Below are 14,298 nucleotides of genomic sequence, written 5' to 3'. Positions count from 1 at the left end.
AACAACAGAAAACAAGGAATCAGTACACTGGAGCTTATCAATTTGGAACAGATCACGTTACTGACACTTGTTGAGCTTGGATTTACGACTTATCTTGTTAGCCCAGTAAACTGACACTAAACTTCAGATTTATGAGTTAGCCCAGCAGAACTTAGATCAGTAAATCGACACTTAGCTCGTTAGCCCAGCTGGGCTTTTCCTTCACAACCACAGGACCTTCTAATACGGGTTTTCCTTTCTGTGCCCTTATTCTGGGTCTGCCCCAGGGTTTGGCTTGATTTGCTCTCCTCCCTCAGCTGGAAGGGTGGCTCCCAGGTATGCATCTCTCATCTGTTTATCTCCTACCTGGAGATTCCCTGCTGACCTCCCACCAGCTAGTCTCCTGCAAACCTCCTCTACCAGCTCACTGCCTGTTTCACCCCATATCTTTGCTGTGCTTTCTCTTTGTGTCTGTTTTTCTGTCTAGTCTTTGAAGTTATATTTGATTCTTCGCTCTCAGCTCTCATTTTAAAAGCCCTGTTGTTTCTGCTTGTGAGATACCTCACAGCTTTACACCTTTCTTATGGACGTAACACTCTGAACTTGGTCACACTGCTTAGCTGCCTCTTACTGTTTAGATCGTTAGATCGTCTTCAGAACACTCTTCCTGGAGCAGATGATTCTCTTCAGCTGGTGTTCACTCTTTCTCAGAATTCTGGAATGACTGAACTGTTCTCCCATACAGCAATGTCTTATGTTTTTTGTTGGTTTTTTTTTTTTTTGGAGGGGGAAGTAATCACGTTTATTTATTTATTTTAGAGGAGGTACTGGGAATCAAACCCAGGACCTTGTGCATGCTAAGCATGCACTCTACCACTTAAGCTGTACACCTCGCCCCCCCCCCCCATACAGCAATGTCTTTTGGAATTTGTATCCCAGGTGAGAATAGCTGGAAGTAAATCGCACACTCTGTCCTCCAGGTGCTGAGTCCTGTATCCTTGCTTGAGTAAGTCAGGGCACACTGGGTACAGCTAAAGAGATGTCAAGGAGAGAGGCCTGATAGTTGCTCTTAGCCTGGCAAATAACTATATATTGAAGGGATAACTCCAGTCCAAGATTGACCTGATTTTTTGCCCATCTAGGTTGGAAGAGACTTTGAGACATGCCCTCCTTGTTAATCAAACTGTCAAGAATGCCAAGTTTCCTAATTGTAGTGGGAGATATGCCGCCTAACTTGGAAACCAGGTAGATGGCAGCCTAAGGAACCATCTTCTTTGCTAAGACTAAAGTTACTAGGTCAGAGGAATGCTTGGCATATATGGGATTAGAATGGGGATTCACTTTGTGAGCCAGCTCTGACTTGGTGGTAGCTGCCTGCAGCTCCTGTGTTTGGAATCAGCTGGGCTTGTGATCCCAGGAGCCATATCTGCTTTAGGCGCAAGAAGAGGAGATGGCCACCCAGGGCTTCTCATCCTCCAACTAGAACAGCCTTAGATGTTTCAAAGACACTTCTCTCTGGCAGGAGTTAGTACAAGGGATTGCTTTTCCAACCATGGGGATAAATCCCATAAAAATTGTGCTGATTGGAGTGTGGGTATAGCTAGTGATAGAGTACATGCTTAGCATGCAGGAGGTCCCGGGTTCAAAACCCAGTATCTCCATTTAAAAAAAAAAATGTGTTGGTTGTTTAATATTAGAACATCTTTTGATCTGGGCAAATACCCTGCTTCTTGTAAATTCTATTCAAGGCTCAGCCCTTCTGCTACTCATTTTTCCTTAAGATGTTCTCAGCTGATTTGTTTCTTTTGCATTCCCGTCCCAAGAATATTCTTTGGATTCTTTGATTGGATTTGGATACTTCTCAGGTTTCCTTGGTTGTAATTTATGTACCATTTTAAAAGGTCACTTAGTTTTGTACGTTATGTGTTTATTTTGATAAGTTTTCTTGGCGATTTCGTGACCAATAAACTCAAATTCTGGAAGTTGAAATGTGTGTGGGGTACTTTCTGAATAGCTGACTGTGGTGATTGCTAATTGTCAAGTAACTCACCCAGCTATGTACTCTTCTTTGGACCCTTACCAATTCAGGTAATAATTATTTATTGAGCACCTACTGAATGCTGCCTTCTGCATTGCTGAGTATCTCCAGATGTGTTCATAAGTCCCTGATATGGCAAGCTACTTGAGGACAAGGCTTGAATTCTTAGCTTAGAGTAAGTGCTGTGATTCTCTAAACCATTAATTTTCAAGGGGTATGTAATGATTTCTAAGGAGTATATATGTCAGTATTACAACTTTATATTAGGGAAAATTTTTTTAGGAATACAAACTATGAAAAGTAAAACTTTTGGCTGTGGGGATGTTTAGAGGGTAGTCTCTGGATGGTGAGGTGTATATATCTGAATCGCTGGGAGAGCATTTGTGAATTTTTTATGTTTATCAAATAGAAATGTGGATTAAAGGTTGAAATATGTTCTGCTCAACCGGTGAAAATTAATTGCGAAGTTAATGATGCGGATGAGGGTGGTGAAGGATTGCAGTTCATTGGCCTGAGGCTCATGAGTAGAGGAAAATAAAGAATAGGAAGAGAATGTCGGATTGATGGAGAAGAAGGCGGGGGAATGGTACGCACATTATCTAGTCCAGCCAGGTAACAGAAGCAATAAGTGGGTGATAAATGGTAATGGACTAATTTTCCCTTCAACTTTTAAAGAATAAACATAACAACTTCTTCCAGATTTCTGGCTTTATAACCTTGAGCAGGTCACTTAACATTTCCACCTCAGTTTCTCCATGTGGATATAAGAATATGCCTTGTACAGTTATTGTGGAGATTAAGTGAGAAGAGGGAAATGAAAGCACTTGACACATAGTAGGTGCTTAGATCTTAGTGGAGTTTAAATTGGAATACTCTTTGGTTGTGTTTTTGGGTTTTTTTTCACTCCTATGTGGCTAAGATTTAACCTACCTTCAGATCTTTGATGGGTTCGCACACGTGCTCAGAGCAGACTACTGCCTTTTTTCATTACTAGTCTTTCTCTTACCCTGTTCTCCATCCACCATTTAGTCTTCCGTCTTTTTAAAAAGGCATGCTAATAATGCTCAGATGGTGAGCACCTCTGTTATTATCATACTCAGGTATTACCCCTGGGGTTGGAAATATAATCAATGTGCTAGAAGGCCATGACTATTTATGACAGAAAGTAATAATAAAGAAAAGCTACCAGAGCAACATGCTTTTCAGTAAACTGAATTCCGCAGCAACTCTGGGATAGGATCCCTGATGATTCCTGTTGATAGATTGGGGAATGGAGGTTCAGAGAGGTAATCTGTCTGGGCAGAGACGTACAGCTGTCAGTGGTAGAATCAGGATTTCTATTTGAGACTAGAGCCTGAATTCTTACTCTGCCAAGTTGACAGCCTCTGCCGAGAGACAGTTTTTATTTTGCTATAGATGATGGCCAGCTGTTGTTTGAGTAAGCCCGATCTTTTGAATTTTTACATAATTTTAAGCATTTTTCTTCCCTTCTTTCCCTCTCTTTGGTCAATTCTTAAATGTCTTTTCAGTGTGAAAACTGAAAGTTGAATTGTCTAGGTGACAGTGTCATGTTTTTGCAAGCTTTTGGCCTAAGCTTTAAAAATTAGACTTAACCTTTTCTTTTTGGTGAATTGTGGAGCTACTTCCTTCCTTCCAGGAGGATTTTGAAATTCAGTGGAGTGACAGCCTGATTGAGAGTGACATGCCACTCTCTTTGGTCGGGGAGCAAGATGGGGAGTAGGAGCTGGGATTGTTGGAAGCCGTTGTCCCACTTCAGGGTCAGCCTGCAGACGGAGCTGCATCTTTAGTGGTACCTTGAGGTAGATGTGTACCTCTAAAGAGATATTCTTTCTCTGTGTTTAGGCTTAACCTGACCATCTAGAGAAGCTGGCTTGGTGAAAGAGAAATAGCAATTTATTGGGAGATGTGCTGATGGTCTGAAAAAACTGACCATTTTGGTACCTACCTAGTGGGGTGTGAGGAGGGAAGAGAAAGCCGTTTTTCTACTTTGTGGCTGATTGTGGTGATCACTGGATAAATTATCTCCTTTAATCTTTGCAGCAGCCCTTGGTGTTGTTTAGAGATGATGAAACTAAGGTCCCAGGAGGTTCAAATTTTGGCTGAGATGATTAAAGCAAGGAAGTGGCAGCAGTGTACATCTGTCTGTCTGGCTGCAGAGGGCGGGCGCTGGGTCACTTTTGCTGGAGAGTCAGCCTCAGGAAGGAAATGGTTTTCCAGTACAAATTCCCCGGTACATTAAATGACTTCTCCAGCCTTCAGACTTGCTCATCTTAAGCACTGTTAACTGCGTTTTGGAGGACAGACTTCGGAGTCAGCATTTCAGGAGAGGGTCTGTGTGCTGAAACTGGTCTGATGATGGAGCAGGGAGCTCTTTGGAGCATGTGATGCTGTTGGAGGAATGCCCTCGCCTTCATTTGCTGGGGCTGCCGTAACAAAGGCCCGTAGACTGGGTGGCTTAAACCACAGACATTTATTGTCTCACAGTCCTGGAGGCCAGAAGTCCCAAGATCAAGGTGTCAGCAGGTTTGGTTTCTTCTGACGCCTGTCTCCCTGGCTTGTAGATGGTGCCTTCTAGCTGTGACCTCACATGGCCTTTTCTTTGTGTACATGCCCCTGGTTCTCTTCCTCTTCGTATAAAGACACCAGTCATACTGGATTAGGGTCTCACCCTAGGGGCCTCATTTTAACTTACCTCTTTAAAGGTTCAGTTTCCAAAATTCAGTCATATGCTGAGGTTTTGGGGTTAGGACTTCAGCATATGAATCTGGGGGAGAGACACACATTCAGCCCATAAGCCATGAAGTGTTTTCCATTATATGGAGCATGGAATAATCACCCTTGCCCAAGGTGATGACCATCTATGCAAAATATAAAACCACAAGTCTGCGATGAAAGAAGCGAGCTCCAGGATAAGGGTGTGAGTTTTTACCAAATTTTATTGTAATCATATATTTGGTCCACTTTCAGATGATAGTAGGTACCAAGGCTTTAAAAGTGAAAAACTATGGAAATCAACTTTTATCTCTGTTGAGAAAGATGAGAGATCTAAGTCCTGAGTTTGAGAATTTCTGCACAGATCAACAAGGAAGAGAAAAGGACGCAACCAGATTAAGACTGCGTTTATTATCATTTGTGACTTGCCACTTGAAGCTGGGAGATTAGGCCTCTATTTATAGCCTGTTCTCTCTAAGCGCCAGTGGCATGTTCCTTCTTTGCTCTGTGGGATGTTGTGCAGGGGTCCTGACGTAGTCAGATCATGTACGTGCTTTAGTTTATTTATTCTCTATCACTTATTTTCTTACTCACTTGAAAAGACACTTTTTTTTTACCTCTCTATTTAATCTCTCCTGAGCCCAGCAATAATTGAAGTTTTTGCCTTGACATATCTAATAAATTGTCTTTTTGTCCCTTCAAGTGTGCCAAAGTCCTTAAGTATAATGATTACAATGCCTTTTCCCGTTTGTTTTGCTTTTCTCCCACCTCCCCAGATCAAGTCAATTTAGACATTGTTAGCTTGTGCAATTGTAATCATCTCAGTAATATTCAAAACTAGAAAAATCGCTGTTGGGATTTTCTGGAGCACTGTCCAAAGAGTTCACTTGCAGGTTTTGAATTATGATGTTAATGGTAGGTAATTTTGGAAATGCAGAAAAGAAGTGTAAAGAAGAAAATAGTGAATCATGTCTTGGTGTATTTCTTTACACTCCTATATTTATTCAGAACAAAACGGGAGTTCACTTTCCTGCTTTTAAATTCTCTCAAACCAGTGGTTCCTCACAAGCATAACATTTTCCCTATGCATCCTAATAGGTCAGAGGCCTGGTGGGCAGATGTCTCGTTAGTGACTTCATGGATTCCTTTCCGGCTTTCCAGCTTTCACGCTGATCCTTCTGCAAGCTTGTTTCTGATACAGGCGGTTAGGCAGCTTTGAGTGTGTCTCACCTTTGAACGCCTACTTTGTTATGAAAATAATATTCTTTGTGCTCTATGTTTATGTCTTTACATGTCTTAATCTCGTTTAATCCTCATAGCAATCCCATGGGACAGGAACTAGTATCCTCATTTTACTGATGAGGAAACAGGCTGAGAAGGATTAGGTAACTTTAAGCCCACGCAGACTTGATGCCATAGTCTGTATTCTTGCCGGTCATGCTTCACGACCTTTTCAAGGAACAGTTTATTGGGGGTATGAGGTGTGTATGAGGGGTTTAAATAGGGGAAACATGATCTTTCCCTCGTTTTATTTAGGCATTATCAGTAACTAATATAAAAGTATACCTGGGACTTGGAATACTATTACATCAGAGATTCAGTGGGGTCTCTCTTCCATTCAAATAGCACCAGGGCTTAATGATTAATTTCACATCTGTATAAGCATGGTTTACATATTTTACATCCCGTCTGTGGCACAGTTTACATTAATACTTCTTGTTTTTGAACAGTGGGCCACGATACGAATTGAAAAAGGAGTCTCAAAGAAATCAGTTCTTAAACACTCAGCTTCTGTTGGTGAGTCTTCCTTTTTATTATGATGGTTAAAGTATCCAAATTGGGAAGATTTGTAGCTACCCAGTTTGAACTTGAAATATGCATAGAGTAATGCATTTTACGGGCCTTGGATTGTTCATAAGTCTGTCCTTTATGCAAAATAGCAGCTGTCCGAGTTTTGAATGAGTTTTTACTGTAAAGGTGGGTAATACGTACTAGCTCTTGGATGTGTTCTTACAGGCTATTTCTAAAGGTGTGTGTTTAAAGATGTTTGCCCACAGTAGTTACTGGTCTTAAGAAAAAAAAAAAGGCTAATTGGAGTACCTGGGGTTAAGTTAAACCTATTTTTGAGGTTTTGTTAGCACCTTATTCTAACTTGTGGTTCTCAAAGTGTGTTCCTCAAAATATTCTTTCTTGCTAAATACTAATCGGTAATTCATTAAAAAAAAAGAAAGAAACTCCCTTGTGAAAGAAGCGTGGGAATCACCACATACTACACCTTCTTTTTGGAGAGTAATACTGCAGAGTGACAAAGACTCAGGAAAATCCTGTGTTAAAAGAGACTGGCTTAATTTTTGCTAGAAGTGTTAACAAATCAACCGAGCTAACCAGTCCCTGCTTCTATTTGTATGCTTTGCTTTTGTCCCAATAAACCTTTCACTTGGGTTAAGAATTTTAAGAATTTTTTAAGACACCAGGTTCATAGTGGGGTAGAATTCTATGGAAGTGATGGCCATGAAATTAGGAAGAAGTAAACCCTTGATTTAATTAAAAGATTAAGCCTTTGTGTGTTCTTCAAAAATAATGTGGGAACAACTTCGTGTCCATCTAATTTAGAGTTAAAGATGGTCAAAATGTCATATACTTCACTAGAAGAAGCATATCTTCTGGAGGCTTGTCTAAGAGGAGTTGTAGAAATTATATACTATACTGAAATTTGGAAATAAGGAATTTGAATGAAAGCACCTGTGTAATTAGATTGTTACGTTCAAATGATTGAACCAACTAGTTTAACATCATAGTGTCTACTTAAACACCAAAGGATTAGCACTGACAACATTTTTTTTACCAATATTGGATATTTTTGGCTATTCTTGATCGTCTTTTTTATTGCCAGATACCTTCTCTTGGGTATAGCAGATCTAATAATTTAATTTTTCTGGGTACTTTTTAAATATGTGTCCTTGTGATTTAGGGAGAGAACAGAGTTTATTGCTGATTTTTTGTCGTACTTGGTGAGACTTTGGGCCATCATTGATCTTGGGTGAAATTCTATGGGGCCTTATAGATTGGGGTGGTGATGGTGTATGTCTTGGGCCGTGAATTTAAAAGGGCACAAAGTATTTCAAATTTGTAGCTTTAGAGGATTAAAAAAATCACCAGGAGAGGGTGTTTGTAGCATTGTTTTAGTTTTTCAGCCTATCTGGAAGTGAATATTACCACTTGTTGGATTTTTTTTTTTTTTTTTTTTGGCTTGCATCTGTCTTTTTCTATTTTTGGTCTGTCTTTTTCATGGTCCCCCCAGGAGGGAGTGGAAGTGAACAGGAGGAGAAAATAGATGTCACAATGGTAAAGAGTTAGGCTGATGCCTACAAAATTTGTCATGTTTCATTCAGCGTGGCTAGCCGCCTTTTTAGCCATTGACATTGGGAATTGACTATTGCAGCTACTAAGCATTTACTACCTGTGAGGTTGACTGGGGATCCAAAGGTGATTAAGATGTGGTTCCTGTGGGGTGAGTCATCCAACAGGCCACTGTGATAAATGGTAAAATCATTACATAAGCAAAGGATGATGTGAGATCTCATTTAGTCTTTGCCTTGTGCTGCTTTCATCTCTGTTAACCCCACAACTGTGCGTGGTATGCACCTCCACTCCCATCCTGACTTACGTCCTGTGTGGGTCGCCCTGTTGCAGGGTGTGTTCCCTGTTGGTGCATGTGGGTGTTTGGAGTCAGCCGAGAGGTAGGATCACAGTCCTAGACAGAGGGAGGGTGATGAAACATACCGAGCACTGTGTGCTGGTTGGCTGGTGTAATTTCCTCCCTTCAGAGCATCATGTCTCTGTACTGTAGCCAACCAGAGCACAAGTCAGGGTGGAGCTGGTCAAAGTTTAAGCAAGGGTCACTGGCAGGCCACAGGCCCTAGGGATGGGGGTGCGATTTCGAGGTGTTTGAATGATATAGTGCTGATGATAGGTTTGGGAAGCCAAGAGGGAGAGATGAGCTAAACAAGGACAAGACTCATGTTTATTTTCTGCACCAACAAATTCCATCTGCCACTCTTACTTGGTGAAGCACATTTTTGGAAACACTTTTCAAATCTCCCTCTCCAGTTAAACCCCTCATGTATTCTGTTTCTTCTGTGTTTTTATTGAGTAAGCCGACTGAAAGCTGGACCTAGGGAAGGATTATCTTTCTACTTAGATATTTCTCTGCTGTCTTTGGCTGTACTCTACTGTGTCTTCTGTTAAGACACTGTCTTGGCTTATTGAGCTTCAGATATGATATGAGTAAGAGCTCTTTAAGAAGCTGTATCAGTGCATCTTCTGCTTCTAGGTTTAAGGACTTTTCTCTCTCTTTTTTTACTACATTCTATTTTTATTTTTTTTATTTTTTATTGTACTTATTTTTTTAATGGAGTTACTGGGGATTGAACCCAAGACCTCGTGCATGCTAAGTATGCCTCTACCACTGAGCTATACTGCTCCCCTCCAAGGACTTTTCTTCGTTGTTAATACAATAATGAAGATAAATTTTCTTCCCCACTTCAAGTAACTATGTTATAGGCAGGCATTCAACTTCAGTGGAGAATACAATTACCCTCTACCCTAATTTTTGCTGATGCGCTAGAAAGTAAAACAAGAAAAGAGAAGGGTATTGGCTTTTTTGCATCAGCTGTGTTTTTACCTCTCCAGCCATAGGACAAGTTTATCTCCTCGTGGTCGGATGGAGATTTTAACAACTTTTATTTTACTCTGCTGTAAGTAGTGCAAGGGACCATTTGACTTTTAAGGAGCCACCAACCAGCCTCACTCTTTGGGTACCTGATTTCCAGGACTTACGCTGTCAGACTTGAATGAGTTTGTAATTTTGATTGCGACTGAAATGAATGTAATTAATTATGTCATTTTCATGACACAGGATTAATTCCACTGTAATTGCATTATGATGCTAGGACTTTCTGAATGATGACCAACTAAATGTCGACAGGCAGGAATAAAGGTCTGCATTTGCTCTTGTCTAGGGAGTGAGTCACAAACAATACAAATAAATGAAAGCTATGGCTCCGTCCTTCTGGCAAGGTCCCCTGGAGTGTGTTGCCGGACTGACTCAGCACTGTCGGCTGTGGGAAAGGCACCCACCTCCTCTGGGCCTCCAGGTTGCCCTGTTCCAGCAGGCGCCAAGCACGAGGATTTGGGGTCACATGGCCTATTGTTAATTAAGCCTCTGGGCTGAGTTTCTCCTCTGCCCTGTATCTCTTGCCCCCCAGCCCCTGCCTGCCTTCCGCCCAGACACACGCAAGGGACAAAATGCTGTGACAAAGCTTCTGATGTCCCTGTTCAGCGAGAGTTCAGGCTGCCCAGTGTTTCCCTCTAATTTTACATCTGGAATTCTTTCTGTGAGAACCGATTAACCGGGTCGATACCAGTTCAACATCTGTTACGTCAGCAGTAATCAGATCTCCTGACTTCCCAGAAAATGTGGGACAATGTGCTGTAACAGAAATTTGAGGAGTGTCATTTTTCTGTGCTCATTTTGTCTTGGGCAGGCTGTTTTTGATAGTCTGTTTAAATCAGCTAAATTGATTTAGCGCTAATTGTCCTGGTGTAAGCTCTGCTGTCCTCAGGATATGGACTACACTACATTTAATGGGTTATCTTGCTGATAAAATCCTAGGACCTGTTCTAGCTAGGTGTAGAGAGAAAAATAACCCACTTACGGCACACGGAAGGATTAGAGGTTGATTTTCTTTATCACAGCGAAACGTCTACTTGCTTACATTAGTCTACCTCTGTTGGTAGGTCTTGTGCCTGATGGTGATGATGATGAAGACAATTTTCAAACATACACAAAAGTAGAAAAATAGTATAATGAGACCCATACAGGCATCTTTTGTCAAGATTTTGCCGTGCTTGATTCATCTGTCACCCCTCAGTTTTCGCTGAAGTATTCAGTGCAGATTTAAGATGTCATGCCTTTTCATACATTTTTTAAAAAAAGGACTTTAAAAAATAACCACAATAAGCTCTCAGCAAAAAAAAAAATGTGACAATGACTATATATGTTCATGTATAACTGAAAAATTGTGCTCTACACTGGAATTTGACACAACATTGTAAAATGACTATAACTCAATAAAAAGTGTTAAAAAAAAGAAAAGAAAAAACCCCCCACAATACTGTTCTCCCTTTAACAAGCTTAATAATTTCTTAGTATTGTCTAATACACAATCCATATATAAATTTCCCTAATAGTTTCAAAATGGTTTGATAATTGATTTGTTTGACTCAAGATTCAGTCCTAGTCCACAGATATGTTGTTTATTTATTTATTGGCACTGCTTTATTAGACATATGGAGTTTCAATTTTTCTTCTTGGAACAAAATATGGGAAAAGTAACTAATACTTAACAGCCTATGATTCTGAAAAAAATTCACTAACATACCATATATTTTAATCCTCATATCTTAATACAGCTCTGTAGAAGGCAAAGGTTTGCTTTTTTGTTGGTTTGTTTGAAAACTGTAAAATTAGCATTTGCATTTCTAAGTGCAATACAATGAAGACTTAGTTCAGTGACACTTCGGAGAGCACTTTGGCAATTCGTAGCAAAGTTGAAGACCCACTGCCCTTTGACTCCATGATTTCACTTCTGAAATATTGAACACACCCAAATGCTCAGCATGTGTGAATTAGGAGACACATTACAAGTGTGGACATGTGGTGGAAACGTGGCGACAACCCAGTCACTCCTCAGGAGGAAAATTATGCTTTATTTATACTATACAGATTTACATGAAGAAAACAAAATGGACAAATCTCAAACAATGTTGAGAGCAAAGAACTGTATAGTATAATAACATTCAAAATTTAGAATCTTTCACTATCTTATAATAACCTATAATAAAAAAGAATATGAAAAAGAATATGCATATATGTATATGTATAACTGAATCACTGTGCTGTACACCAGAAACTAACACAACATTGTAAATTAGCAATCTTCAATTAAAAAGAAAATTTACCGGGAGGGAAATAGCTCAGTGGTAAAGCTCATGCTTAGCATGTATGAGGTCCTGGGTTCAATCCCCAGTACCTCCATTAAAAAAAAAAAATTGGTACATTCAATAGATACTATATATTTATGTAGATATATGTAGGTAAGTATAAAATACTTGCGGAAATGCTATGTGGTAGGATAATGGTTAGCTCCTAGGAGGGAGGAAAAAGGTGGGGAGGTGGGCTTTAACTGTATCTATAATTTTTTCTTTAAAAAAAAGTCTGAAGCAGATATGACAATGGGTATCTTTTTTCTTTTGTTGAACTCATATTTTTTGGTTAAACTTATATTTTAAACAGAAACATTAAAAAGCCCCAACCAAATAAAATATCAATAATCATTCAGCTGGAGACTTTCTTTAGTCCGATGAACGGAACCAGTTTTATATGAATAGAAAAGAGGCACCAGCCACAGGAGTGTGACTGATGGTTACCCACTCCAAAATACATCTCCCGTCAGCGAGACCAGGGCCTGGAATTTTAACTTAAACCCGTGGAACACAGGTCTTGTTGACTGAAGTATACAGCCTCCTAGAGCTGGCTTTTACAACCTCAGTACTGCTGACATTTTGGGCTGAATAGTTCTTCATGGGGAACAGTCCTCTGCACTGTAAGATGTTTCGCCGTGTCCCAGGCCTCTACCCACTAGATGACAGTAGCACACCCCTAATGTGACAGCCACAGTGTCTCCAGACGGCGCCAACTGTTCCCCGGGGGCAAAATCCTCCTCTCCCCTCCCCCAGCCCTCCTTCCACTCCTTGTGGAACCACCTCTCTCGGTGAATAATGCATTACTCTGTTGGTACCACTATCATTGGCAGAATTTATTTTGCTTTTCTAACTAATAGCCCCTTGAAGGAGCAGGACTTGATTTCTGCAGTTTTTGGTGGCTCTGGTTTGGGGGAAGATGGAGTGCGAGGTAAGGAATGGGAACAACATGGTTAGCAGAGAACACTGGATGGTGAGAGAGGAGGCATGTTCCTTCTGGACAAGGGACTCTTCCGCCAAACTTCGCCTTGGAATCTGAGGGAAATATGCTGACTCTTTTGGAGGGAGCTTTACTTTAGAGTGAATTAGAGATTGCATATGACTTGGTGCCCTCATCTCTGAAAGCATAGATGACTTAGGATTTAATTCTGGCCAGCAGTGAGTAAGCGGGATGGGGTGGTTCTGGCAGGAAAGAGGAAGGATGATAGAACGTCAGAGCAGATGAAGGGTCTTAACTGCATTGTGAGTGAGGGGTGGAAAAAGTACAGTTTAAGCCTGAAGACACAGAAAGGAAGGCTCCCATCCTAAGAAACTAGTTTTCCCGGTATATTTTAGCTTGTAAAATGTACCGTTATTTTTCAGATTGCTTTTTTTCCCATAGAGCTGTTACAAAGTAGATGACTTGCCCTATGCCCTGTTCGTATTTTCTGTGAAGCTAGTTTTTTTTTTTTTTTAAGTAACTAATATAAGCAGGTTTTTAATCTTTCTATCCTCAGCACTAACGAGCTGTTGGAGATCTTGCTGGTGATTTAGCTCCCGTAATCCCAAACCTCCCAGCAGTTTAAAAGAGGGTATCTGTGTCTCAGAATTATGGAGGTTTGAAAAAGCTGGGTGAGAACTAAGACTCAAGGACTCTTTGAGGGTGAACAAGTAATAGAATCAGATGATTAGACAGTCAACTCAAGAACACGTCCCCTGTTTATTTAGCGTTCTCTTTATTGTGTGGAGGAGCGGACATCTCACCTAGTACCCACAGAATTCAAAATCCAGCTTGTCATTTTAGAAGGGTTCTCCAAACCAGGCTCCCTTCTGGCCACCCTTCCCCACAGAGGAAACTCCAGTCAAAACATCAAAACTTCTCCATTTTGTTTCTACCTTACAGACAAGAACCTATCGATAATAGTAATTACCACTGTTGTTAGACACCGACTCCCCTGTGCAAAATTATTTACACTATTTATATGAGGCTAATAGTTTATTAATCCCCATTTTACTGATCAGGAAACTCCAAGTGAAAAAAGTCAAGTAAATTGCTTCAAGTCACATCGCTAGTCAAAGGCAGCCTGAAAAGGAATCACAATTTCTCTTTTCCTACTCAGAATCCCTTGCCACCACTCACTACCCAAAACCATGCCTTCCTCACCAGCATCTCCAGCCATTGCCTTCTGATTCTCCCACTGAAAGTTGAGGTTACTCTTTCGCAAATGGAAACTCCTCTGGTGAGTGTTGGCTTTGTCACATTCTAGGAAACTGGTAACATTTCAGTCACAAATCATCTACGGACATTTCAAAGAAACAAATCTATTAAGAATATTTAGTATTATAATCTAAGATACCATACACAAATGCCAAATTACAAGGTTGACATTTTAATTGAATCGATGGCTCATTTGATGATGAAGCTTTATGGACAATTCTGTGTTATGGGATTTCTTGTTTAATTAAATTACTTACATCTGAGTTAACAAAGTTAATGTGGACTGTCAGCCAAGATATGAGTCAAC

The 14,298-nt window shown here is 40.4% G+C and overlaps 1 protein-coding gene across 9 annotated transcripts in view; it reads left to right on the top strand.

Moving 5' to 3' along the window:
• The window catches only part of GPAT3 (glycerol-3-phosphate acyltransferase 3), a 58,652-nt gene that overhangs the window by 2,626 nt on the left and 41,728 nt on the right, over positions 1 to 14,298 (top strand). For 8 of the 9 annotated variants that reach the window (XR_004326716.1, XR_004326714.1, XM_032498946.1 and 5 more), the window contains exon 3: positions 6,481 to 6,547. Coding sequence is in view for 6 of the 9 variants with exons in the window: in XM_032498946.1 (XP_032354837.1) it covers positions 6,481 to 6,547 (67 nt within the window). In the remaining 3 variants the exon portion in view is untranslated. Of the gene's footprint in view, positions 1 to 274; positions 316 to 6,480; positions 6,548 to 14,298 lie in introns of those variants that run through there. The other variant, XM_032498968.1, reaches the window with a different exon arrangement.

This window comes from Camelus ferus, chromosome 2 (genome assembly GCF_009834535.1).
Source record: "Camelus ferus isolate YT-003-E chromosome 2, BCGSAC_Cfer_1.0, whole genome shotgun sequence".
Classification (NCBI taxonomy): Eukaryota; Metazoa; Chordata; class Mammalia; order Artiodactyla; family Camelidae; genus Camelus; species Camelus ferus.
Note: the sequence above shows the minus strand (reverse complement) of the source record. Positions and strands in the feature narration are given on the sequence as shown.